General features: G+C 44.9%; 2 protein-coding genes across 5 annotated transcripts in view; one reads left to right on the top strand and one right to left on the bottom strand.

Annotated features, from left to right (window-relative positions):
* LOC144805825 (uncharacterized) overlaps positions 1 to 22,817 on the top strand; it is a 280,069-nt gene that overhangs the window by 131,830 nt on the left and 125,422 nt on the right. The gene's annotated exons all lie outside the window — the stretch shown is intronic.
* LOC144805819 (uncharacterized) overlaps positions 18,937 to 22,817 on the bottom strand; it is a 76,432-nt gene continuing 72,551 nt past the window's right edge. For all 4 annotated transcript variants that reach the window (XM_078672299.1, XM_078672300.1, XM_078672297.1 and 1 more), the window contains one exon: positions 18,937 to 19,682. In XM_078672299.1, coding sequence (XP_078528425.1) covers positions 19,114 to 19,682 — 569 coding nt within the window. In that variant the 3' untranslated portion in view covers positions 18,937 to 19,113. The remainder of the gene's footprint in view (positions 19,683 to 22,817) is intronic.

Genomic DNA, 22,817 nt, shown 5'->3' on the forward strand with positions numbered 1-22,817 from the left:
TAGAGCAGGACAGAAGCCCAATAGTAAGCTTTAAGGTTTGGAAGAGCAAGCCTGCCTCTTTCTTTTGTAAGGGTCAGAAATTTATAGGCACGTCGGGGTTGTGCATAGGTCTCTATCTCCTTATTCACAACAATCTGAGTCTTCTCCTGATTGAGTGCGTAGCCCGAAACCCCTCCAAATCTAATCGCCTCGCTGGTAATTGCTGACATAGCAATTGTCGGTTTTGTAGTCACAATGGCTATGTCATCAGCATAAGCCAAGGTTTTGGTGGAATAGCCCTGTGATATAATTGGCTCTATCTCACTATTTATTTTTAATCTCTGCATGTAAGGGTCAAGATACAGCGCAAAAAGTAGGGGGGAGCATGGGCACCCATGCCGGGTTCCTCTAGTTATAGTTAGTTCCTTTGTAAGAGTACCATTCACCATTACCATAGCCCTGGGATTAACATATAGTTTTTGTACTGCTTGGATAAACCCCGTAGGGATACCCACTCTGGCCATGGCACACCACAAAAATTGCCAAGAGACCCTATCCTATCGAAGGCCTTCTCGGCATCGAGAAGAACCAACGCCACAGGGTCTCCGGCAACTTCTGAGTGGTCAAATAGGGTAATCACTCTTTGAATGTGATTAGCCGTAGATCTTCCAGGCACAAAACCATGCTGATAATTGGCTATAACTTTATGGATGATAGGGGAGATTCGATTTGCTAGAAGCTTTGAAAAGATTTTGGAGTCTGCATTTATAAGTGTAATCGGCCGATAAGAGCCTAGCTGTTCTGGCGGTTTATTTTTTTTCTGGAAAATTACTATCTTTGCGCTAGACCATGACTTGGGGGGGGTGGCCACCTTTAAAGATATAAATAAATAGGTCCGATAAGATTCCCTTCACTTGATCCAAAAAGACTAGAAAAAATGTTGATGGTAAGTTATCTAAGCCAGTTGCTTTTCCTCTCAGTACATTTTTAATTATAGTCACAATCTCATCCATATTAGGATTTTCTTCTAATATGTGTTGATCGATTTGGGTGTACCTAGCAGCATCACTACTATCTAAATCATTTTGGATCTCTGCACCATCTCCCCCCCCCCCCCTCCTCAGTGTACAGAGTACTATAAAATTGCAAGAAAGCCTCTCTGATCAATTCTGGGTCAGTAATAAGACCTTTCAGTGGGTCCGCTATTTCCCGAATCAGGTTAGCGGAAGCCTGCTGTCTGATACGGATACCTAGCTGGTGGCCAACCTGCTCATTAACCTTGTAAACCAATTCTTTATTAGCTGTGGCTTTTTTATGGCTTTCTCTGTAAAAATATCTGTGATATCAGCCTTTGCTATAGCAACTAGGTTCTGTTGTCTATCCATCTCTTCAATCCCTAAAATTCCCATAGTTGCCTTTATCAAACCTTCCTCTGCCAACCTGAGTACTCCCTGCAGCTCTCTCATGCTCTCTTTAGCAATTCTATTAGCTTTTAGTGAAAATTGTAGCGTTTCAACACGAATACCTGCCTTTAGGGCATCCCAAACAACTTGAATAGAAACGCTCCCCAGGTTATCTTTTAGAAAATTAGTGATCCATTCTCGCATAGGTATACAATACCGCTGATCAGACAGCAACCATTTCTCAAAAGTCCACGAGCTTAGGTTTGGATACCCTTGGGTTAAAGTCAATGTGCAGATTAGGGGGTTATGATCTGAAAGAACTTTAGGTAATTTCAGAATTTGGGTTTTAGTTTTTATTGAGTTGGATATCAAAAAGTAATCTATTCTGACGTGCGTGTGATGGGGATTAGAAAAGAATATATAGCCAGGGTCAGTAACATTAGAATTTTGCCACCCATCAATGAGCCCGTGAGTATAGCACATGTATTTTATAGCCTTAAAGACTTTAGGTTTACGTCCCTTGTACACCCAATCCTCCTTTATAGACCAGTTGTGGAAAAGTAAATTTTGCCATGTTCTGTGTCCCTACGTGTCATCCATCATATGTTATATGTGCATGATTAAATATGCATATGCATTCCCCATGTCCGATTAATGACGCAATTACAGTTGTGTCCACCTCTAGTATGCCAGTTTCCAGTCCTCGTGAATACTACGAATATCAGGCCTATGTAAAGCTACGTTGCCACGTTTCTCAGTGTGCACGTTATTCTATTATAAAGTCCCCGTTTCTAGGCCTCAAAAGGGCCCGGACACCAGATTCAGCTCCTGTCTCCAGAAGCCTCGCTGAGGAGCGATACAGCCCCCACCTGTATCCTCGACCCTTCACTTACTTCCTGCCTCGCAGTGCCCGGTCCAGCCTGGCTCAGCCTCTGAGTCTGCCAAGAATATGTTATGATTCCAGTTATCAGTTCAGTCCTCCTTCTCTGCATTCCTAAACTACTGAATCGCATCAATAGTTTCCGTCATTGTCTAGCCTTCACGTCTCCACGTTAGAGAAATACTGCATTTAATGGTCATTTCATATTCTTCATCACGCACTACATGTAGAATAATGCATGGTCCAGTCTTAGAATCAAGTTAGCCTTTCCCCTCCTAACTTCTAGTTTATATCAACATGTTCTCTAAACATCAGATACTAGATACTGTTTAGGTACATGTCGCCCTGACTCTCCAGACTTCAGTCTCTGCTCCTAGCACAGAGTTCATAGCCCCCAGCTTCTCCTAGTGATACGTCATTGCTAGTTTGCGCGCACCATCAGGTTAGAGGTCCCGGCTCCTTAGGTAGCCCCCTCCATGGTTTCCGCCCCATTCATGACATATTCTGTTACGTTTGCACCACATGTCTATGTATACGCCCAGTTACACCTACTTTCACCCTTATCTTTCGCGACTGCTACGCGTCACACCTTCTGCTCCACCCACTGCTACGCCTATTGCAATGTAATGCTATGTGTTTGCGTTATGTATATATGCTCATGCACTGTTATTAAAAAAGTCATCCTTTCCCTTGTCCCGATCCTGACACCAGCAGCGCTGCTGGGCCCTGCCATCCTATTCCTATGCAGGTTGTCCTGTTCCTGTCCTTTATGCTGAAATAAACCTGCAAAACTCCTACTACCTCGAATTTTGACTCTTATTTATTGAGCTATCTGTTATTCATTTATACATTCAAAAATAGGGTATTATTTATTTATTTACCACATAATGGCGCCCGAATAGGGACTTGCCCTTTCCCCACGCGTCGGTGAAGCCACGCCGACCCCCTGACCCTCTGCAGTCGTGACGGAACTCTTCTGTGCACCGGCAGATATTTCTGCTTCAAGTATCCCTCAGGCCCACGGAGGAGACGGAGGAGGCGGTCCAGCATCCAAACGAGACGGTGGAGGAACGCGGCGAGTCCCGACCAGAGCCCAAGCCGAGAGTTCAAGGTCCGAGGTATCCGGAGGCCCACCCGTAACAGAAGTCCGAAGTTCGTCCGTCCGACGTCCAAGCAGTCCCGTCCAGTCTGAGGCCTTCCGTTCTTGCTGCCCGGTGAGTACCGTTACTGGGGTGGTATCTAGACAGGGTCAATTTAATTGACTCTGGTCCGTGGGTTGGTGGTACACAGACTCACAAACGAAGTGTCCACTTCGGTGGATGCGGGTCCTGACGTGTCTCTGTATGAGACCGGTAAGTTTCGTACTGTTTCAGCAGTGCATCTAGTTCCTGTTCTAGTCAGTTCTGTTCTCGAGAAAATTCATGTATTCTGTGTTCCGTACTCCAGGTAGTATTCTGTTCGAACTGTTATTTTTAAATGTTCTTCATGTATTTTAATGTCGTGGTATGAATGGGGAATAAGTATCGTGTTTATTGTGTATTGTATTGTGTCTAGATTATAGTTCAGTCATGCCGCTCTTTTCGAAATTACGTCAGTTAAAAACCAGAAAGGGTCTGCTGGAAGCAGCAGTTCCAGTTCCGCCTAGGGACAGTCCAGGTCATTTTATGTATCAGAAGCATGGCATAAGCGCCATATTGTATCTAGATTTATGGGTAGAGTATACCAAACAGTTAGAAGAAAAGTATAGATGGCCCGTATCGGGTACATGGGATGCCGAGTGCATCATGCGAGTAGAAGAGGCATTATGGAAAAAGAAAGCCAGACAGTCACAGAAAGATGCCATCGAGTTATGGCGCAAAGAAGCTCATAAAAGAACTGAAAAGGAAATCAGAAAGTCAGAATTAAGTAGAGAATCCTTAGAACGAACACAAGAAAAAGAACTAATCGAGATAGGTGAACAAGTCAAAGCCGAACAGTCAGACAGACAGAGGCATGCCCTTATTAGGGGTATGTATCCTCTCCTTGCCGAGGGCTTGCCAAAAGCGACCCCAGAGGCATCCAGTAATTTCCCGCCACCATTAGTTCCGACCAAACTACGTCACAAACAGACCGCAGCTGATATTTTTATTTCGTCCTATTTGGACGACACAGTCCCAGAATATGCAAATCCTGTTCGCGCTCCGCCAGTCCCTGTAAATCAGGCACTTCCCGCTTCTCCAGACACCGGAGTACCTGTTACGGTACCCCCGGTCCAGCCCGCCATACAAGTCCAGCCTACATTTCCATTTCCCACTCTGCCAGGACGAAGAGCCTCAGTAGACGACTCTAGTTTAGGGGCCGCAGGGGGAGGTACTCCTCAAACCCCGCCGCCACACAAGCGTTTAACGACAGCCGAATTACATGCACAAGCGTCACAGCGTACGCCTAGACATCAGACTGTAGCAGAAATAAGAAAATCCCTTGCCGAATGCGGCTATGATCCAGTCCCAGGCGAGGATAATATGGTTTTATATTCATTCCGCGTAAGAAAGGTGGCCGAGTATCTAGTCACCTTACCGAATATGAAAGAAGATCTAGACAGAATATATCGTTTCATCCGTACAGGGGATGATCCAGACAGTATTAGCGAGGCCATGTCTCAAAGGAAAGCCGAGATCCAGCTCATGATATTAAAGTTTCTGATCAATTGTCTAATAAGAGAACAAGATTACCCGTCTAAAGATCCGGCTGAAATGAGAACCCTGACAAGGTGGAGTGATAATATAGCCGAGGGTAAGCACAAGACCGTCGGTGCTATGGAGAGTATGTACAAGAAAATCCGTAGAGAAATAATAAAGATACACGAACAACGTAAAGCAGCACAAGTAAGCGAGAAAGAAAGTAACTCTGATACTGAAGAGATAGACGACGAGAATTCCGCCAGAATAGCGTATGTAGGAAAACCTAGATTTCCAGATCGCCATTTACGCCTAGAATCCAAGTCTACTTTCCATCATCCAGCACCAGAACAAGGTTCTCTAGAACAAGTATTCCAAGCTACCGATCACATTCTGAAATCACGAATCGGTTACAGTGAGTTAAGTACCATGCATGAACAAGAACTAGCCCGATCAGCAGTCCGATGGATTACTGATTCTATCACTTTTCCAGACGAAATAGTGGCACAAATGTTTCTGAAAATGCCCCCAGCCGAACAACGACTGGCGGGTATGTATATGATTCAGCACCTCATTACATTGTATGAGGGTCAGCACTCTGATCCAGGCCCGTTACATGATGTCCTGAACGAGTTACTCCAGTATAGATGGAAAGGTCTAGGTACCGATTTAATTAGTGTCATTCTAGAACAGCGTCACAAATATAGAACGTTTTTGAACCCGCATTTTGTTCATGTCTCACCTCCAGAAAGTAAACCCTTTTACATAGAGAGACAGAATCCGTTACGAGAAGTCCACCCAGTCAGAGGAACGGGTGGCGAACTAGAACGAGTGTTTGTTTACACTCCGATTACAAAGATGGAACTCCTCGAGATGAAGAAATTAATTCCCTGTCATGACAAAGATCCAGCAGGGTTCCATAGAGAATTAAAAGACATGCTCCGTATGGGAGAATACACATATCCAGATATAATTAAAATGTTAAAGGTTCTGCTGCCCGCAGGGGTGTATGAAAAGCTCAAGGAAAAAGAATGGGAGGTGGGAGAGAAAAAGATCGATTGGGCAGTTCTAGAAGCTGAAGATAAGGCACGAGTACCAGGTACCGGTCTTGGAGATAAATGTAAAGAATTACCAGAATTATTAATACAAGTTTTACCCAGATTATTGACAACTAGAAAAGAAGACTGGGATGCAATCTCAGCCTGTAAACAGAAGCAAGACGAAGATATCAGTGATTTTTATTCTAGATTTGAAAAATGTTTTAGCATCAACAGTGGCCTCAAGACAAGTAGTGAGTCATACCCTCACCTTTTTGTTACTAAATTAGTCGAGAATTCAAGTCCACCAATTAAAAATCGGGTTTTGAAAGTCGAAAGTACCTGGCAAGCTAATACCCCGTCCCAGATGTTGCAGATGCTTCAATACCACCAGAATAGAATCAGGGAAGAACAAGAATACGAGAGAAAACGTATGAAAGACACGAAAATGAAAGTACTAGTTGCACAATCTGTTCCTCAAGACAGTCAGAAGAGGGGTCCGAATCAAGCCAGTCATCCTGCAGCTCCCGTTAAAGGGAACTGCAATTATTGTAAACAGCCAGGTCATTTTTATAAATGAGTGTGCAGTTCTGAAACACAACATAGCTACTGGTAAGACTAAAGAAAGACCACGTCCGCCTAGACAAGAACAAGTTTCACAGATTCCTCAGCCACAGAATGCACCACAGACAGTTACCGCACCGCAGCCTATTGCTGCAACACAGCACGTTACATCGCAGATGTACCAGTATGCACAGTCTGAGTATCCAGAGTACCAGCAGTATTCATGAAACAGCCTAGAGAGGGAGGTAGGCTTGCCTCTCATCGAGATACCTGTAGATCAAGAAGGTCCCTATGTTCATAGTCAAGTATTAGGGAAAGACAGAAAGTTTTTGATCGATACAGGGGCAAGTAGGACCACAATTAGTCACGCCGAAGTTCCAGGGGCTCCGCTCTCAGGCTCAAGAAATGTTTCCCTTGGATTTTCAGGAAAACCTATCGTAAATGAGATCTCAAAGCCAGTTACTCTAGAAGTAGGTCCATTGTCCCGCACTACTGATCTGTTACTTACTAAGTCATGTCCAGAAAACCTATTAGGCATTAAAACACTGAAAGAGTTAGGTGCAGTTATATGCTGTTCCCCAGAGGGAATACGATTGTTCCTACGTGACTTTAAGGGTCACTATGTATTACGAGATTTTGATTCAAGACTGTCTAATGTTCCGCAGCATCTATGGGCGCAAGGTCCAACTGATGTAGGTTACATGCAAATCACACCCTATCGTGTGACTCTTAAGCCAGGTGTAGTGTTACCACGAATCAGACAGTACAGATTGCCACCTGAGGCTGTAGCAGCCTTATCCAAAATTATTGACGAGCTCATGGCTCAAGGAGTGGTTGTAGAAACTGACTCCAATGTATGTAATTCTCCGATCATTCCAGTCATGAAACGTACTGATCCAAATGCACCCCCAGTATATCGATTAGTGATTGACCTACGAGAGCTTAATAAGTGTATTATTCCGCAGTACCCAGTTGTCCCAGACATCTCTTCCCTATTAACGGCCATTGATTCCGAAGCCACGTTCTTCACTGTCATAGACCTCAAGAACGCATTTTTCAGTGTTCCTATTCATCCAGACAGCCAGTTCCTTTTCGGATTTTGTTTAAATGGAAGGAGCTATATGTTTACACGAGCTCCTCAAGGTTTCACAGAAAGTCCTAGTATTTACAGTCAAGCACTCAAGAGACAACTAGACAACGTTCACATGCCAACTGACACTGCCCTGCTCCAGTATGTCGATGATCTCCTGATCACAGCCCGTTCTGAACGTGCTTGCGAGCGGGCATCCCTTACAGTCTTGTATTTCCTAGCCGAGATGGGGCACAAGGTGTCCCCTTCTAAGCTTCAATTCTGTGTCCAGCAAGTGGTCTACTTAGGACACTTGCTGTCCAAGAGGGGTAGGCAGTTGACACCAGACCGTATCCAGTTAATAGCGAGTCTTCCTCAGCCCAAGACCCAGAAGGAGGTACGTGCTTTTATCGGCCTCACTTCTTACTGCAGACAATGGATTCCCCAGTATGCATTTCTAGCCAAACCACTGATACAGTTAACGACACAGGAGGCAGCCGTATCGACTGTCCTCCCTTGGACATCTGAACATACACTTAGTTTCAATGAGTTAAAGAAAGCTTTATGCCAAGCTCCAGTTCTAGCGACACCGAACTACAGTAAGCCTTTTACACTTTTCGTTACTGAACGTGAAGGTACAGCATTATCTGTTCTCACACAAGATCAAGCAGGACAATACAAGCCCTGTGCTTATTTTTCGAGCACATTAGATCCTGTAGCCCAGGCTCTGCCTGCGTGCCTCAAGTCAGTTGCAGCCACAGCACTAGCTATCAGACAAAGTGATTCCATAGTCTTAGGACATACCTTGACAGTACAAGTTCCCCATTCCGTGGAAGTTCTTTTAAACCGAACACAAACTCAGCACTTGACAATTGCACGTTTAACAGGTTATGAATTGACACTGTTCCAGCCACACATAGAAATCAGACGCTGCAACATCCTGAATCCTGCTACACTGTTACCATCAGTTAATTCAAATCCAGCCACACATGATTGCGTGGAAGTAGTTAACATTACGACAAAGCCAAGACAAGATCTGACAGATACTCCGTTACCAGACCCCGACCTGACACTTTATGTGGATGGTTCATGCCTGAGAACTAGTACAGGAGAACTAGTCGCCGCGTATGCAGTGACTACTGACACTGAAGTTATTGAAACACACCGTATTGATACCCTGTCCGCTCAAGCAGCAGAGCTAGTTGCTCTGACACAAGCCTGCATACACGCCAAGAACTTGAAAGTTAATGTTTACACAGATTCACGTTACGCATTTGGAGTTGTACACGACTTCGGAGTGCTCTGGCAGGAGAGAGGTTTCATGACTTCTCATGGAACCAAGATACAGCATGGTCTCCTTATTCAAGCTCTGTTAGATGCCATACACTTACCGACATCTATCGCTATCATGAAGTGCAAAGCACATACGAAAGTTACTGACCTTATTTCCCAAGGTAATGATCTAGCAGATCGCACAGCCAAGCTTACAGCACAGACTCCAGACATTCAAGTTAATCCGACACAGACACATACTCCAGATCCGACTACATGTATGACAGTTAAGGACCCTACACAAGATGTCATAGATATCCAGTTACATGCTACTCCCGATGAAATCAAGAAATGGTCCGAACAAGGAGGGGTCCAGACAGATCAAGGATGGTTAACGAAGGGTAGAGCCACATGGTTTCTCCCCGACTCTATGGTTCAAGTCATTATTAATACCGCACATAGTCCAGCACATTTAGGAGAAAAAGCTATGTTAGACAGTATCCAGAACATTTGGTTCAACAAGCATTTACGAGCTGCAGCCAAGCAGAAAGTCCGTACCTGTATGATATGTTGTCAGTTTAATCCAGGTAAAAGTGTCCCGGTGGAACAAGGTGGATTCCAGCCCCCTGACCACCCTTTTGAAGTCCTCCAGATGGATTATATTCAGATGGAGCGATGTCGAGGTTTCAAGTATGTCCTTGTAGTTGTATGCGCTTTGTCCAGGTGGACAGAAGCATATCCAGTCCCAGATTACACAGCCGCGACCACTGCCAAGCAGTTGGTTCGTGAGTTCTTCCCCCGTTATGGACTCCCTAGAGTCGTATATTCTGATAACGGCCAGCCATTCTCATCTGAACTCATGAAGCATGTTTCCCTGTTGTTAGGGTACCAGTGGAAGTTTCATTGTGTACGCCATCCTGAAGCAGCCGGTCTCGTAGAGAGACATAACCAGACTCTGAAAATCCGAATTGCAAAAGTGTGTAAAGAGAAAGGTGTGGACTGGCTAGTAGCTCTACCAGTCGCTTTATTTTATATGCGCATGGTTGCACATTCCAGGTCTGTCCCCGTATGAGGTCGTTTTCGGCCGCCCCCCTAACATGTGGGGTACTCCTAGACCCCGAAGTATTACCGATGTTTCAAGTAATATGCTGACAGATTACCTAGCTTCCTTGATGTCTGCCCTCAACTCATGTCGTTCACAGGTTGCCGCCGCATTTCCAGACAATACCGAGGTGGCACCGCATGAAATCGTTCCAGGATCCATGGTGATGGTCCGCAACTTTGACAGATCAAGTCCGCTGGAGCCCCGCTGGAAAGAGCCCCGACAAGTCCTCCTCACCACCCGTACAGCCGTGAAGTTGGAAGGACGCAAAGGCTGGGTGCACCTTTCTCATATTAAACTTTTTAATGGACTGAAACCCGTCTTAAAGAACATTTCCCAGGATTTGAAGGATTGCCAAAATATTGTTCTCAAGGACTGTCCCGCAAATGACATTGTTACTGCACCTCCCCTGTTAGAGAAAACTCCGCAACAGGAGTATAAACTAAAACTCCGGTCTAGTAAAATAAGTCAGTCAGTTTGATTGTCTAAGTCCTCCCCTAGGTGAAACGGTTAGACTGTTTCTGACATGTATAAAATAGACCCCCATAGTGAGAGAGTTAGTCAAAACTCAATCCGATGTATCGTTTTTCTATGTTTCATATTGTTTCTCAGCATTATGATTTCCTGCACCAGTTATGCATTTTTCTTGTATCTCCCAGTTCTTCATGTAAATAAGTCTGCTAATGCTACAGTAGAGCACACGTTTAGTGATCTGCCTCCTCATGAACTCTCTTACCGCCTCGCTATGCGAAATAACTCATTCATCCGCATGTTACATTACTCACACCAGTCCAGCAATACCACTAATTGTTGGGTGTGTGGTCGACTCCCCCCTTTCCAGACACCGAAGGGAGTTCTGCCACTTTTTCCTTATCCTTTTTCACATAATGGTTCGTGTGGAGCATGGTCCACGTTAACGTCATCCTCAACAGATATGTCTTTTCTTAACAGTACATGTTTTCCAGACAAGCAAGGTCTCCCCCACAGAACAGGTTTAGATCTAGAAAATGAAGTGTATAATTTAGGTAATTATTCTTCGAATTTCATGGTCCTGAATGTTCAGTCTGATACTACTCCAGACTTACCTGCTATTTCAGTACTACCAGTCAAAGGTGAATTATGTGTCCGTAATTATGGTTCTGTACATGTAGGACACAGTGATTGTACTACTATTGTCAAGTATAGTGACAGTGGGAAATCTATTTTCGAAGCTTCACGTCATTCTTATTTTATTTGTGGTCAAACTGCATATGTTCGTCTGCCCCTCGATTGGGAGGGAACCTGTTACATTGCCTTCCTACTGCCACCAGTTTTCATAGCCCCACCTGATTATCATATAAATACACATCTAGTACACATTAGACATAGAAGGGAGTCCCCAATTGTCGATTATACTGAAACTGCTCTAGAACAGTATACAGATTTCAATAGAGGTTTCTTTTTCTTTATAGGACCTATCCAGAATAGTAAGCTAATCCGTAGGTTAACCAGAACCCTTGAAGCTGTAGTAAATGAGACTGCCTCTGCTCTAGGTAACTTAACTGAAGAGCAATCTGCTATGAGATTTGTCGTTTTACAGAATCGTCTCGTCCTTGACGTCATACTGGCCGATAGGGGCGGGGCCTGTAGAGTCATCGGATCTAGTTGCTGCATTTTCATTCCAAATAACGCGCCGTCTGTTTATTCAGCTATAACCAGACTCCATAAAATTGCCCATCTGTTACATCAAGATCCAGGCACCTGGACATGGTCCGGTTGGTTCTGGAATATAATTTCCGCATGGGGATGGAAAATATTGTCCTTCCTAGGTATTGCAGTAGCGATCATATTCAGCTGCTGTCTCTGTATACAATGTGGCCCTGCGATTTGCGGCATTTGTGCTACCTCTTGTATTCCTAGTCCCAAGCCCCTTTCTAAATCCCGTTCCAGGATAATTCGAGACGAGCAAATGATACTGTATGAAATGATAGATGGTATCATGAATATTGATGTTTCCTGATGGAAACGTAGTGACAAGGAGGGAATGTGGAAAAGTAAATTTTGCCATGTTCTGTGTCCCTACGTGTCATCCATCATATGTTATATGTGCATGATTAAATATGCATATGCATTCCCCATGTCCGATTAATGACGCAATTACAGTTGTGTCCACCTCTAGTATGCCAGTTTCCAGTCCTCGTGAATACTACGAATATCAGGCCTATGTAAAGCTACGTTGCCACGTTTCTCAGTGTGCACGTTATTCTATTATAAAGTCCCCGTTTCTAGGCCTCAAAAGGGCCCGGACACCAGATTCAGCTCCTGTCTCCAGAAGCCTCGCTGAGGAGCGATACAGCCCCCACCTGTATCCTCGACCCTTCACTTACTTCCTGCCTCGCAGTGCCCGGTCCAGCCTGGCTCAGCCTCTGAGTCTGCCAAGAATATGTTATGATTCCAGTTATCAGTTCAGTCCTCCTTCTCTGCATTCCTAAACTACTGAATCGCATCAATAGTTTCCGTCATTGTCTAGCCTTCACGTCTCCACGTTAGAGAAATACTGCATTTAATGGTCATTTCATATTCTTCATCACGCACTACATGTAGAATAATGCATGGTCCAGTCTTAGAATCAAGTTAGCCTTTCCCCTCCTAACTTCTAGTTTATATCAACATGTTCTCTAAACATCAGATACTAGATACTGTTTAGGTACATGTCGCCCTGACTCTCCAGACTTCAGTCTCTGCTCCTAGCACAGAGTTCATAGCCCCCAGCTTCTCCTAGTGATACGTCATTGCTAGTTTGCGCGCACCATCAGGTTAGAGGTCCCGGCTCCTTAGGTAGCCCCCTCCATGGTTTCCGCCCCATTCATGACATATTCTGTTACGTTTGCACCACATGTCTATGTATACGCCCAGTTACACCTACTTTCACCCTTATCTTTCGCGACTGCTACGCGTCACACCTTCTGCTCCACCCACTGCTACGCCTATTGCAATGTAATGCTATGTGTTTGCGTTATGTATATATGCTCATGCACTGTTATTAAAAAAGTCATCCTTTCCCTTGTCCCGATCCTGACACCAGCAGCGCTGCTGGGCCCTGCCATCCTATTCCTATGCAGGTTGTCCTGTTCCTGTCCTTTATGCTGAAATAAACCTGCAAAACTCCTACTACCTCGAATTTTGACTCTTATTTATTGAGCTATCTGTTATTCATTTATACATTCAAAAATAGGGTATTATTTATTTATTTACCACACAGTCGCTAGGTAGATTAATATTGAAATCTCCACAAATCAATAACGGTAAAGACCAAAGCGAGAGTTTATTGGAGACATCATTAAAAACAGTCGGGTCATCTATATTGCTCCCATATATGGCACATATCGTTATCTTCTGCCCCGTCTAGCCTGACATTCAGTGATTACCCATCTGCCAAATTTGTCACTCTTACTGCGGGGGAAAGTATATCCTGTGCTCTTGGCTAAAATTGCAACACCCCGGACCCGAGCCCCTTGCGTTGTTGCACAAATCAGTTTACAGCCAAGTGATCTTAGAAGATATGTTTGGGAGCCCTCAATGTGGGTCTCCTGTAGACATGCCTAGCAAAAAGGGGACTCAGTTGTTCCTAAGACAAGAGTGCTACGGTCAAGGAAGGAAAGAGGTAGATAAGAGGGTAGTGCTCAGTGGAGGACAACCCTGGGCATCCCATTAGTTGGAATGAATGGCCTCACACACTCTTGCAAGTGTCATGCTTCATCATTGGCCGTTGCTCCTCGTTGGACAGGCGGTGCAATGTCCAACGGGCTCACCTCTAGGAGGGGCTCTTTACCGGAGATCTTTTTTCCAACAGCCTGTGGGTGAAGTGCAAGTGAGGGGCCAGATAAGACGTGAATAGTGCAGGTGGGTGTGTTAAAATATAGCAAGGGATACCGGAGAGCAATTTATTCTGGTGGTTCCCATGCTATAAGTAAAACCAGTGGGTAGCCTATGATCGCCAGAAGTTAGGTTCTGTATCACGATCTAGGACTACAGGGCGTTCTGTGAGGTCGACATGTTTCTCGCTTCTGCAATTTTTGCTGCGATTCTTCAGGACCTAATTGAATTATTAATACATCTATCACATGGAAAGACCTCTAGGAGTGTCAATCTCTAAACATCATTGTTAGTTAATGTTGTACTACCTGGTTGATACTGCTCTTGCCTACAGGTCAAGGAGTACAGGTGTCAACAGTACCCGGTAGGTGTGACTTCAAGGGAGAGAGCCAATAGGGGTTTAATGGTTCTCAGAGCCTTGGTCCAAGCTCTTGTGCCTACCCATCACTATCCGGATCCCGGTAGTGATGGGTAGGCACAAGAGCTTGGACCAAGGCTCTGAGAACCATTAAACCCCTATTGGCTCTCTCCCTTGAAGTCACACCTACCGGGTACTGTTGACACCTGTACTCCTTGACCTGTAGGCAAGAGCAGTATCAACCAGGTAGTACAACATTAACTAACAATGATGTTTAGAGATTGACACTCCTAGAGGTCTTTCCATGTGATAGATGTATTAATAATTCAATTAGGTCCTGAAGAATCGCAGCAAAAATTGCAGAAGCGAGAAACATGTCGACCTCACAGAACGCCCTGTAGTCCTAGATCGTGATACAGAACCTAACTTCTGGCGATCATAGGCTACCCACTGGTTTTACTTATAGCATGGGAACCACCAGAATAAATTGCTCTCCGGTATCCCTTGCTATATTTTAACACACCCACCTGCACTATTCACGTCTTATCTGGCCCCTCACTTGCACTTCACCCACAGGCTGTTGGAAAAAAGATCTCCGGTAAAGAGCCCCTCCTAGAGGTGAGCCCGTTGGACATTGCACCGCCTGTCCAACGAGGAGCAACGGCCAATGATGAAGCATGACACTTGCAAGAGTGTGTGAGGCCATTCATTCCAACTAATGGGATGCCCAGGGTTGTCCTCCACTGAGCACTACCCTCTTATCTACCTCTTTCCTTCCTTGACCGTAGCACTCTTGTCTTAGGAACAACTGAGTCCCCTTTTTGCTAGGCATTGCTATTCTGGGCTCTGACTCAGGTTGGACCTTCCATTCTAAATTCTTGGAATGGTAAATTGAGCCTAAGGGTCAACATTTGATCCCAACCTCGTTACCCCCCTTTTGTTATACATCTCCTGTAGACAAACAACATTGGCGCCCATAGATTGCAAACCGATAGCTAAATTTTGCCGTTGTTTTACATAATTTATGCCGCATATATTTAAAGATAAAACCCTTAGTGCCCCCATTTTTTATTTTCCTTTTTTTCCCTCGTTTTGCTTACTCGGGTTTAGCCCCGACCTAACCTTGTGCCATTTTCTGAAGGTTCCTACAAACCAGATAGCCCAGTTTTTCTTGCGCTTATGTCTCCTTGTGTTGAATACTTGCCTGACCTGTATCAGTTACCCCCCTCCACCACTCACCCCCCCACCAAAACTGGAGGTTACCTGGCCAGCCAGGGCCAGGTGTGTGACGTATGTCATACATTACCCCAGTAAGTCCGCTGAGACCACCCCCTAGAAAATATTTATAGAAACTCCAACCAAAAAAAAAAAACACTACACAAACATAGCACACAGCAGCCCCTGCAAGCCCATGAACCTTGCCAAACATACCTGGACTCAGAGCTTTTTGCCCCCCTTACTTATGTCCCAGAAGTTCCTCCAAATACTTTTTGGCTTGTATTTCAGATATGAAGCTGCGACTGTTCCCTTGATGAACAATTTTCAGCCTTGCAGGATTCTGCAGATATAAAAAAATATCTGTAGCCCTGAATTTTTGAAAAGGGTCAAAAAGTTGTCTGAGCCTCCACCTGCGCTCGACAGTGGCATGTGCAAAATCAGGCCGGGTGAAAAAAGAAACTCCCTCATGTACTTTCTTATGTGTTGGTCTTGCGAGATCATACAATGCTTGCCTCCGTAAAAAGTTGCCAAAAAAGAGCAGCAGCCCGGGGTGTGGCTGCGTTGAGGGATTACGTTTCACAGGCGTTAGACGGAATCTGTGTGCTCTCTGGATTTCCTTGTCCCAGTCCCATGATTGTAGCTCGGGGAATGCGCCCTTAAGAAAAGAGACCATTAATTTCCTTGGATCGTCCTTTTCGACACCCTCCGAAATTCCCAGGAAGCGCAGATTATTCCGCCTTTGCCGGTTTTCCTGCTCCTCCAGCTTCCACAGATCTTCTTTGATCGCCGCCTCATGCTCCTCTGTTTTGGTTTTGAGTGAGGTAACATCCTTCTCCAATTGCTCAGTTCTATCTTCTACTGCTGTCATACGGTCAGCAATTTCAGCACAGGTTTGACCTACTTTCCTCACTGCACCTTGTAGTTTCTTAGCTGCCAGATGAGATCTACGGCTATCTGCTTTAACTTCGGCTTGAAAAATTTTAATAGATTGCAAAATGTCAATTAAAGCAGGTTCGTCCTTTCGGCCCCCCCCCCCCCCGGCGGAGCCCGTATGGATAGCAGTTTGATTGCCTCCTGAGATTACAGAGGCGTTAGCACATATAGTTAAAGATGTATCATTATAATCCCATTTGAGCTCAGTATCCTCCTTGTCTGAGAGCTCATTTACCCTTTTGTGATGGTCTCTCATTTTCTTCTTTTGGATTTTTTTTAGAGCGGTGTTTATGGCTTTGTACTTCTGCTTTAGAACTGTTGCTCCATTGCTTTCCTCTTCTCCACTCGACAGAGAGATGCTCACATCTGATAACTCGGATTTGTCTGTAAGAGAATAGAATTGATCCTAATTATCCGGGGATCTTGGCTTGAAAGCCTGCGGGGTGGTGTCAAAGTCCAGAGGTGATAAGGCTGCTACAGAGCCGTCTATCCCCATAATATTAGGAGTTTCATGTGTATGAACACTGATATTTTTGCCATTCTTGACCCTGTTATTGTCCAAAGGAGTGCTTATTAACTGAATGTGAGGTACAGATCCACTTGTGATAGCCGGGGTGGGAGTGGGGGTGAGGGGGGGGGGTTAGAGCATGGTGGGGCTTTAAGCAAATGAGCATCGGGTGGTCCTGTAGTAGTGTGCTCTGTAGTTTCGCCTACCTTTGGGACAGGCAACGCAGCAGTTACATCTGGACACCCTCCCTCCATTTTCGGGTCACGTTCCCTCCTCCGTCGTGGCTGCCTTAGCACTAAAGCTGCTAGTACTCAGCGATTGTGACCACAATCATTCTCCTTTGAGATGAGGGTTAGTGTCTTTTTCACAGAGAAATTGTTTACAGTTTCACTCCCCGGGGCTTTTCTCAGGACTTTCACCTCCGTCTTTTTTTCCTCCGTTTTTATCACCCCCGCATCTACCCTTAGGCCCAGTTTGCTCTGGCTTCCTTTGGCGTAATGCCGTCATGGTAGTGTTTCCCTGTATGGTATTAACATTGCTTTTGATTTTTGCGGTGCGGCCCCCCTTGTTAGCCATTCTTACTTGAGTGTCCTGAATGATAGATAAGATCTGTAATGAGGAGCGCTGGTGCAGAGCAAGGGTTGCTGGTTCTTCAATGCTGACTCTCCGCTATGTGCTCTTTGCTGCTCGGGACACTGCCGCCAGATTTGCCGTGCCTTGACGATCACTACAGCGCTGGTGCAGGGAGAGGGTTGCTGGCTCTCTAATGCTGCCGATCTTGCCTCTCCTCACTGTATACTTTGATGCTTGGGGTACCGCCGCCCGATTTGCCGCTCGTTGACAGCCCCTACAGCTCTTCTAATTACAGGAGAAGCGTTTCTGGAAGCATTATTCACCGTCGGCAAGTGGCGACATCTCCTTTGCCCTCCTCCGCTCTTCAGCTGTATTCTCCGGTCTCGCTCGTCAGACCGTGAGTTGCGCAGGACTGAGTAGATCCGGGATGCCTGAACCCGTACGTCAACCTTGCGGCTGGGAGGATGTCTCTGCCCCGACTGATGCCACCAGAACAGGTACAAAAGTAAACGCTTGGCTTGGAGTTTAGAATGGAACATTTGCTGCATGTTTGTGGTAGCTTTCGGGAGGTTTAGAGTTTCTTTACGACCTTGTTTTGTCTTTCGCGAGGGGGTGCTCAGCGGAGCATCATGAAGGTGCTGCTAGCCGATCGAAATCTTGCCTCCCCAGTCTGTATTCTTACACTTTCACCAAGCACTCTGGCACTGCTGTTGCACTGTTGTAGTGACTCATTCATCAGTGTGTAGTAATCCATTCACTGCATTAAAACACTAAGGGGCAGATTTTCAATAACTGGCGCATCCCCAGGGATATGCCAATTATTGTGCGCCATGCCATCACCACCATGGATGCGCCACATTTATAATGTGGCGCACCATGGGGCAAAAACGGCACAGATACGTGACGCATCAGTGCCGTAAAGGCTGCACATGGCTAGAGATGCGTCACAAGCACAACACAGCTCCAGCAATACTCTGGGGGACCTATGCTCACAATTCAATGTCATTCCTTACACCTGCTACAAGCAGGCGCAGGATTTTGACGCATCATGGGCCCAAAAATGAGTGAAATTTTTTAGATTTTACTCAGCCACTTTTGAGAGGTGTTCCTGCGCCGGAACCCCCCTCCCCACCGTGCAGGAACGTCTCCTTCTGGCGCAGGGCTTTACAACGTGACGCATCTCCCAGATGCGTCACGATGTAAATACCCTGCACCATGGCGCGTCTATTGGGCCCAGCGTAAAAGAGGTGCAAGGGGGTTGTAAATCTGCCAACACGTACAAATTCACCCAGGCAGTTTCACCAGCAGTGCAAAGGGAAGCATAGACTTGTAACATATTTATGTACATATGTTACATTCAAATGCTTCAGAAGTACTACAGTATACTGTAAGTAAACACCTTATAGACTTATGCTGTAGCACTTCCTTATAGTTCTGCACTTTCACATTCATCATAACTACTAATGTATTCTTTCATTCATTTATGCACTACACATTCATTCAAAAACACTTGTACACACTATTATACTAATGTAGCTCTTTATTTGACCAGTGAACTTAGTTCTTAAAAAAACTTTTTTTTTAACTTTTTGTTAGTTTTGAATTTTTTTTGTATTTTTTTAACAGTTTTTAAAAAAAATTTAAGGAAAAAAAGGAACTGTGCAAACAAAAAAGTGTCCAACGGGAGCAAATAAACAAAAAAAAATTAGCGGCTGGGGCAATGGTGCTCCTGTTGGCGCTGGCAAATCAAAGAAATTGATTGCTCCCCATATGCCAATATCTCATCGCAAAATATACAACAACACATTATGTGTCTAAAATTGGGTTGGATGTCCGGAATCAAGTCTCCAAAAGCGGGTTGGATGTCTGGATGTGGACTGGATGGTGCTGTAGATGGTGCTGTTGAAGTGCCGGAAACAGCAGGTGGAGGGTCGTCCTGCAGCCTAGCACATGAAGCTCTCTCATAATTGCGAGGATGGAGGGTCTTCACGTGACGAACCATCCTGGCATTTCCAAATGAATACTTTTTGGTCGGATCTCCTCTAGATAGTGTGGTCCCACACACCTTGCAGGTGACCTTCGCAGCATTTACTTTCTTCTCTCCATTTGGAAAGGTGAAAAATTTCCAAATTAATGCTTCTTTTCTTTTTGGCCGTGCCTCCTCCGCCACAAATTCCTCTTCTGAAGAGTGTTCAGAAGAATCTTCTTTCTTAAGTGCAGCCATATTAAACTTCTCTTCCAAGACACAGGAGCTCCAGAAAAGAGATGGTTCCTCTGTGAAAGTCAAAGAAGAATGATTAAAATGGGTGGGGTCTTTCAACAGTTGGAATAGGAAGTATTATGAACTTGGCGAGTGCCCCTGTGTATAGAGGTATTTTCTATACACAGAGGCACTCGCCAAGGCTGCCAACTTTCACCTTTATTATTTACACTTTATATTAAACCTTTTAATTTCTCCCTGCAAGCTAACCCTCAATTCACCCCAATAATGCAAGGTACAAGTATTTTAAAGGTAACAGCCTAAGCAGATGATTTAGCTATATTTTCACTTGACCCGGTAAGAGCAATGATAGAAATAGAAAAAGAAGCTGATAGCTTCGGCAAACTATCCGGATACAAGCTGAACGCACACAAAACACAAGTGGTGGTTAACTTTAATACTGGGCTAGCCTAAATGGGGTCTGTCCGGTAGCTGTTTATTTGGGGGTTAGAGTAACCGTGCGCGTTAACCAAATAATCTCATTAAATTATGAGGTACTATTTAAAGAAACAGCAGCTCTTTAAAAAAAATGGCATAAACTCCCGATTGGCATTGTGGGTCGTGCAAACATAATAAAGATGAAGATATTACCAAGATTTATATATCTTTTCAGGTCTATTCCTTTACGAGTTCCCAATAGTTTTTTTAAAAGGCTAGATGGCCTTTTCAGTAGCTTCCTTTGGGGTTATAAGACTGCACGAAGAGCAATGTCCTTACTGAAGTGCCCTTTTGAACAAGGGGGCATACATTTCCCAGACTTTAAAATGTATTTCTGGTCTTCTTTTACAGCACGTCTCCAGAGCCTATTAGTGCACTCTTGTCCAACTTTTTTTCATCAATTGCTATTAGGTGAAATTAGCAATATGTATATTTACAAGACTACTGACCGGTCCTTGGATGCTTGATTCCGGTCCAGGAAAGACATGGCTTGGCAGTTCGGGCTGGACTGTTCCCATGAGGCACAGGGTCAAGGCTGATTTGCATATGGCCATGTCTGAACTGGGGTGGTATGAAGTGCAAAAAAAACGATGGATTTAGGCCCAGATCTCTGTACTGGGGTGAATGTATGACATTGATCTGCATTCTGTCCATCAATTGTTGTTTTTGTAATTAGTTATGTGGACCTGACAATGTAAGGGACCTGGGAAGACTTGGGTTGGGACTCGGAATTCATGCAAGGAATTAGGTACTGCAAGAACGGACTAAAATTAATTTTTATAAATTTTTATAACGCAATAGTGGCGGGACAGACCACGTAAATACTGTGTGAGCTGGATGAGAGGTTGGCTGGCATACAGGAGGCAGGGGATACACTCTCCCAGTTGATAATAGTGGGCGATTTCAACTGCCACCAGTGCCCCTTCTTGAAATGGGGCAGGGAAGAATGGGCCGGCATTTAGAACACTCAAAAGAGGGCAGGGAATTAAGTAAGATCCTGGGCACACATGCCCTCACACATACGATGGACTTGATCAAAAGAGGGGAAAACAATATAGTCATCCCAACCTTTAAAGGTAGGGGAACAGATACCATCATTGACTTCATCTTCGTAATAAACACGCTTAAACGAAGGGTCACAAATGTCAGCATAGAGGTTAGCGTCTTTAGTGACCGTAACCCACTGGTATTGTCCATTAGGGATACTAACCCATCGACCGAGCCCGGTCAAAGGAAATCTAGCATCTTAGGTAAAGCCACGGATCAGGGCAGGAGACTGAGATGGAAGAACATAGATGGGGAAGCGTTTTATAGAACGCTTCTCGCCAAGTCCGAAAGCCAGATTTGGAAATGCCTAGACCCAGCAGTGGAGGGGAATTAATTGATCAGTGCATTTGAGAGCACAGCACATCGACGGGCTATTGAGGGGCAAAAAGACGAAACATGACCCAATGCACCCTAAATGGTTTGACCACGAATGCACCTTGGCACAGAGGGTACTGAAGCTAGCACTCAAAACCGTCCCAAAAGATAAAACTAAGGTAGTTGACTGTAGAGCACACTATAAAAGGGCCATTAAACAACGTAAAACCAGGCTACAGAACCAGGCATGGGAGACGCTAAAAGACACCGCAGAGCGCTGGGATATGAATGAATTTTGGAGAGTAATTAACGATCCTTGCTTTAAGGAATCGAATAAATCGAAGGTGGCCTGTCACATTCTTCCGGACTCGTGGGTGGAGCATTTCAAAGGCCTGTATAATTACGGTGGCTCGGAAGATTCAATAGTATTAGATACAGGAAATGTAAATAGCATGCAGATAAGCTTTTTCCTGGGAGAGATCAAGGCAGGAATAGACGGGATGACACGAAATAAGGCCCCAGGCCCCGATGGGATCCCGTCAGACCTTTTCAAGAGCCAGGTAGACCTTTTGGCCCCCATACTCACAAGAGTTCTCAGTACAGCAGTGGAATCAGGGATGCCTAGGTCATGGTCCACGGCCATCATAGTACCAATTTTTAAAAAGGGAAACAGGAGTGACCCACAATGTTACCGCCCGATCTCGTTAATAGATGTGACAGTGAAAATATTGGGAAGGGCTATCCTTAATCGGTTGATGGATTGGGCGGAGGAACATGACATTATCTCGGACACCCAGTATGGGTTTAGAAATGGCCGATCCACAACGGACCAATGCCTTAATTTATACCACCTGGTGGCCAAGTACACCACGTCAAGTAAGGGGACGGTGTACTTGGCCTTTATGGATCTGACGGCAGCCTTCGACCGGGTCAATCGGAAGAAACTGTGGGAATCCCTAGGGTTGCTTGGTGTTGACCTAGGCCGATAAATATTTTGAGAGTGCTCCACCAGAACACCGCGGCACAGGTTAGATTCAATGAAGAGGGGAACACTACTAATCATTTCCCTTGCTCAAGGGGTGTGAGGCAGGGATGTATCCTGGCGCCTTTTCTATTTACATTATATATAAATGGACTAGACAAGGCGCTCTGAGATTTAGGGGTGGACTGTCTGTGCATAGGTAGGAGAGGTATACCGGTCCTACTATACTCGGATTACAGTCTCTTATTGATGGCTTTGTCAGCTTTATGGAGGATCTAGACCTATCACCCAATCTCACTAAATCATGCGTAATGGAAACAGGGAAAAGACCATCCAAGAATTTTATCTTTACAATTGGGTCTCACAA

Source organism: Lissotriton helveticus (genome assembly GCF_964261635.1).
Source record: "Lissotriton helveticus chromosome 1_1 unlocalized genomic scaffold, aLisHel1.1 SUPER_1_unloc_28, whole genome shotgun sequence".
NCBI lineage: Eukaryota > Metazoa > Chordata > Amphibia > Caudata > Salamandridae > Lissotriton > Lissotriton helveticus.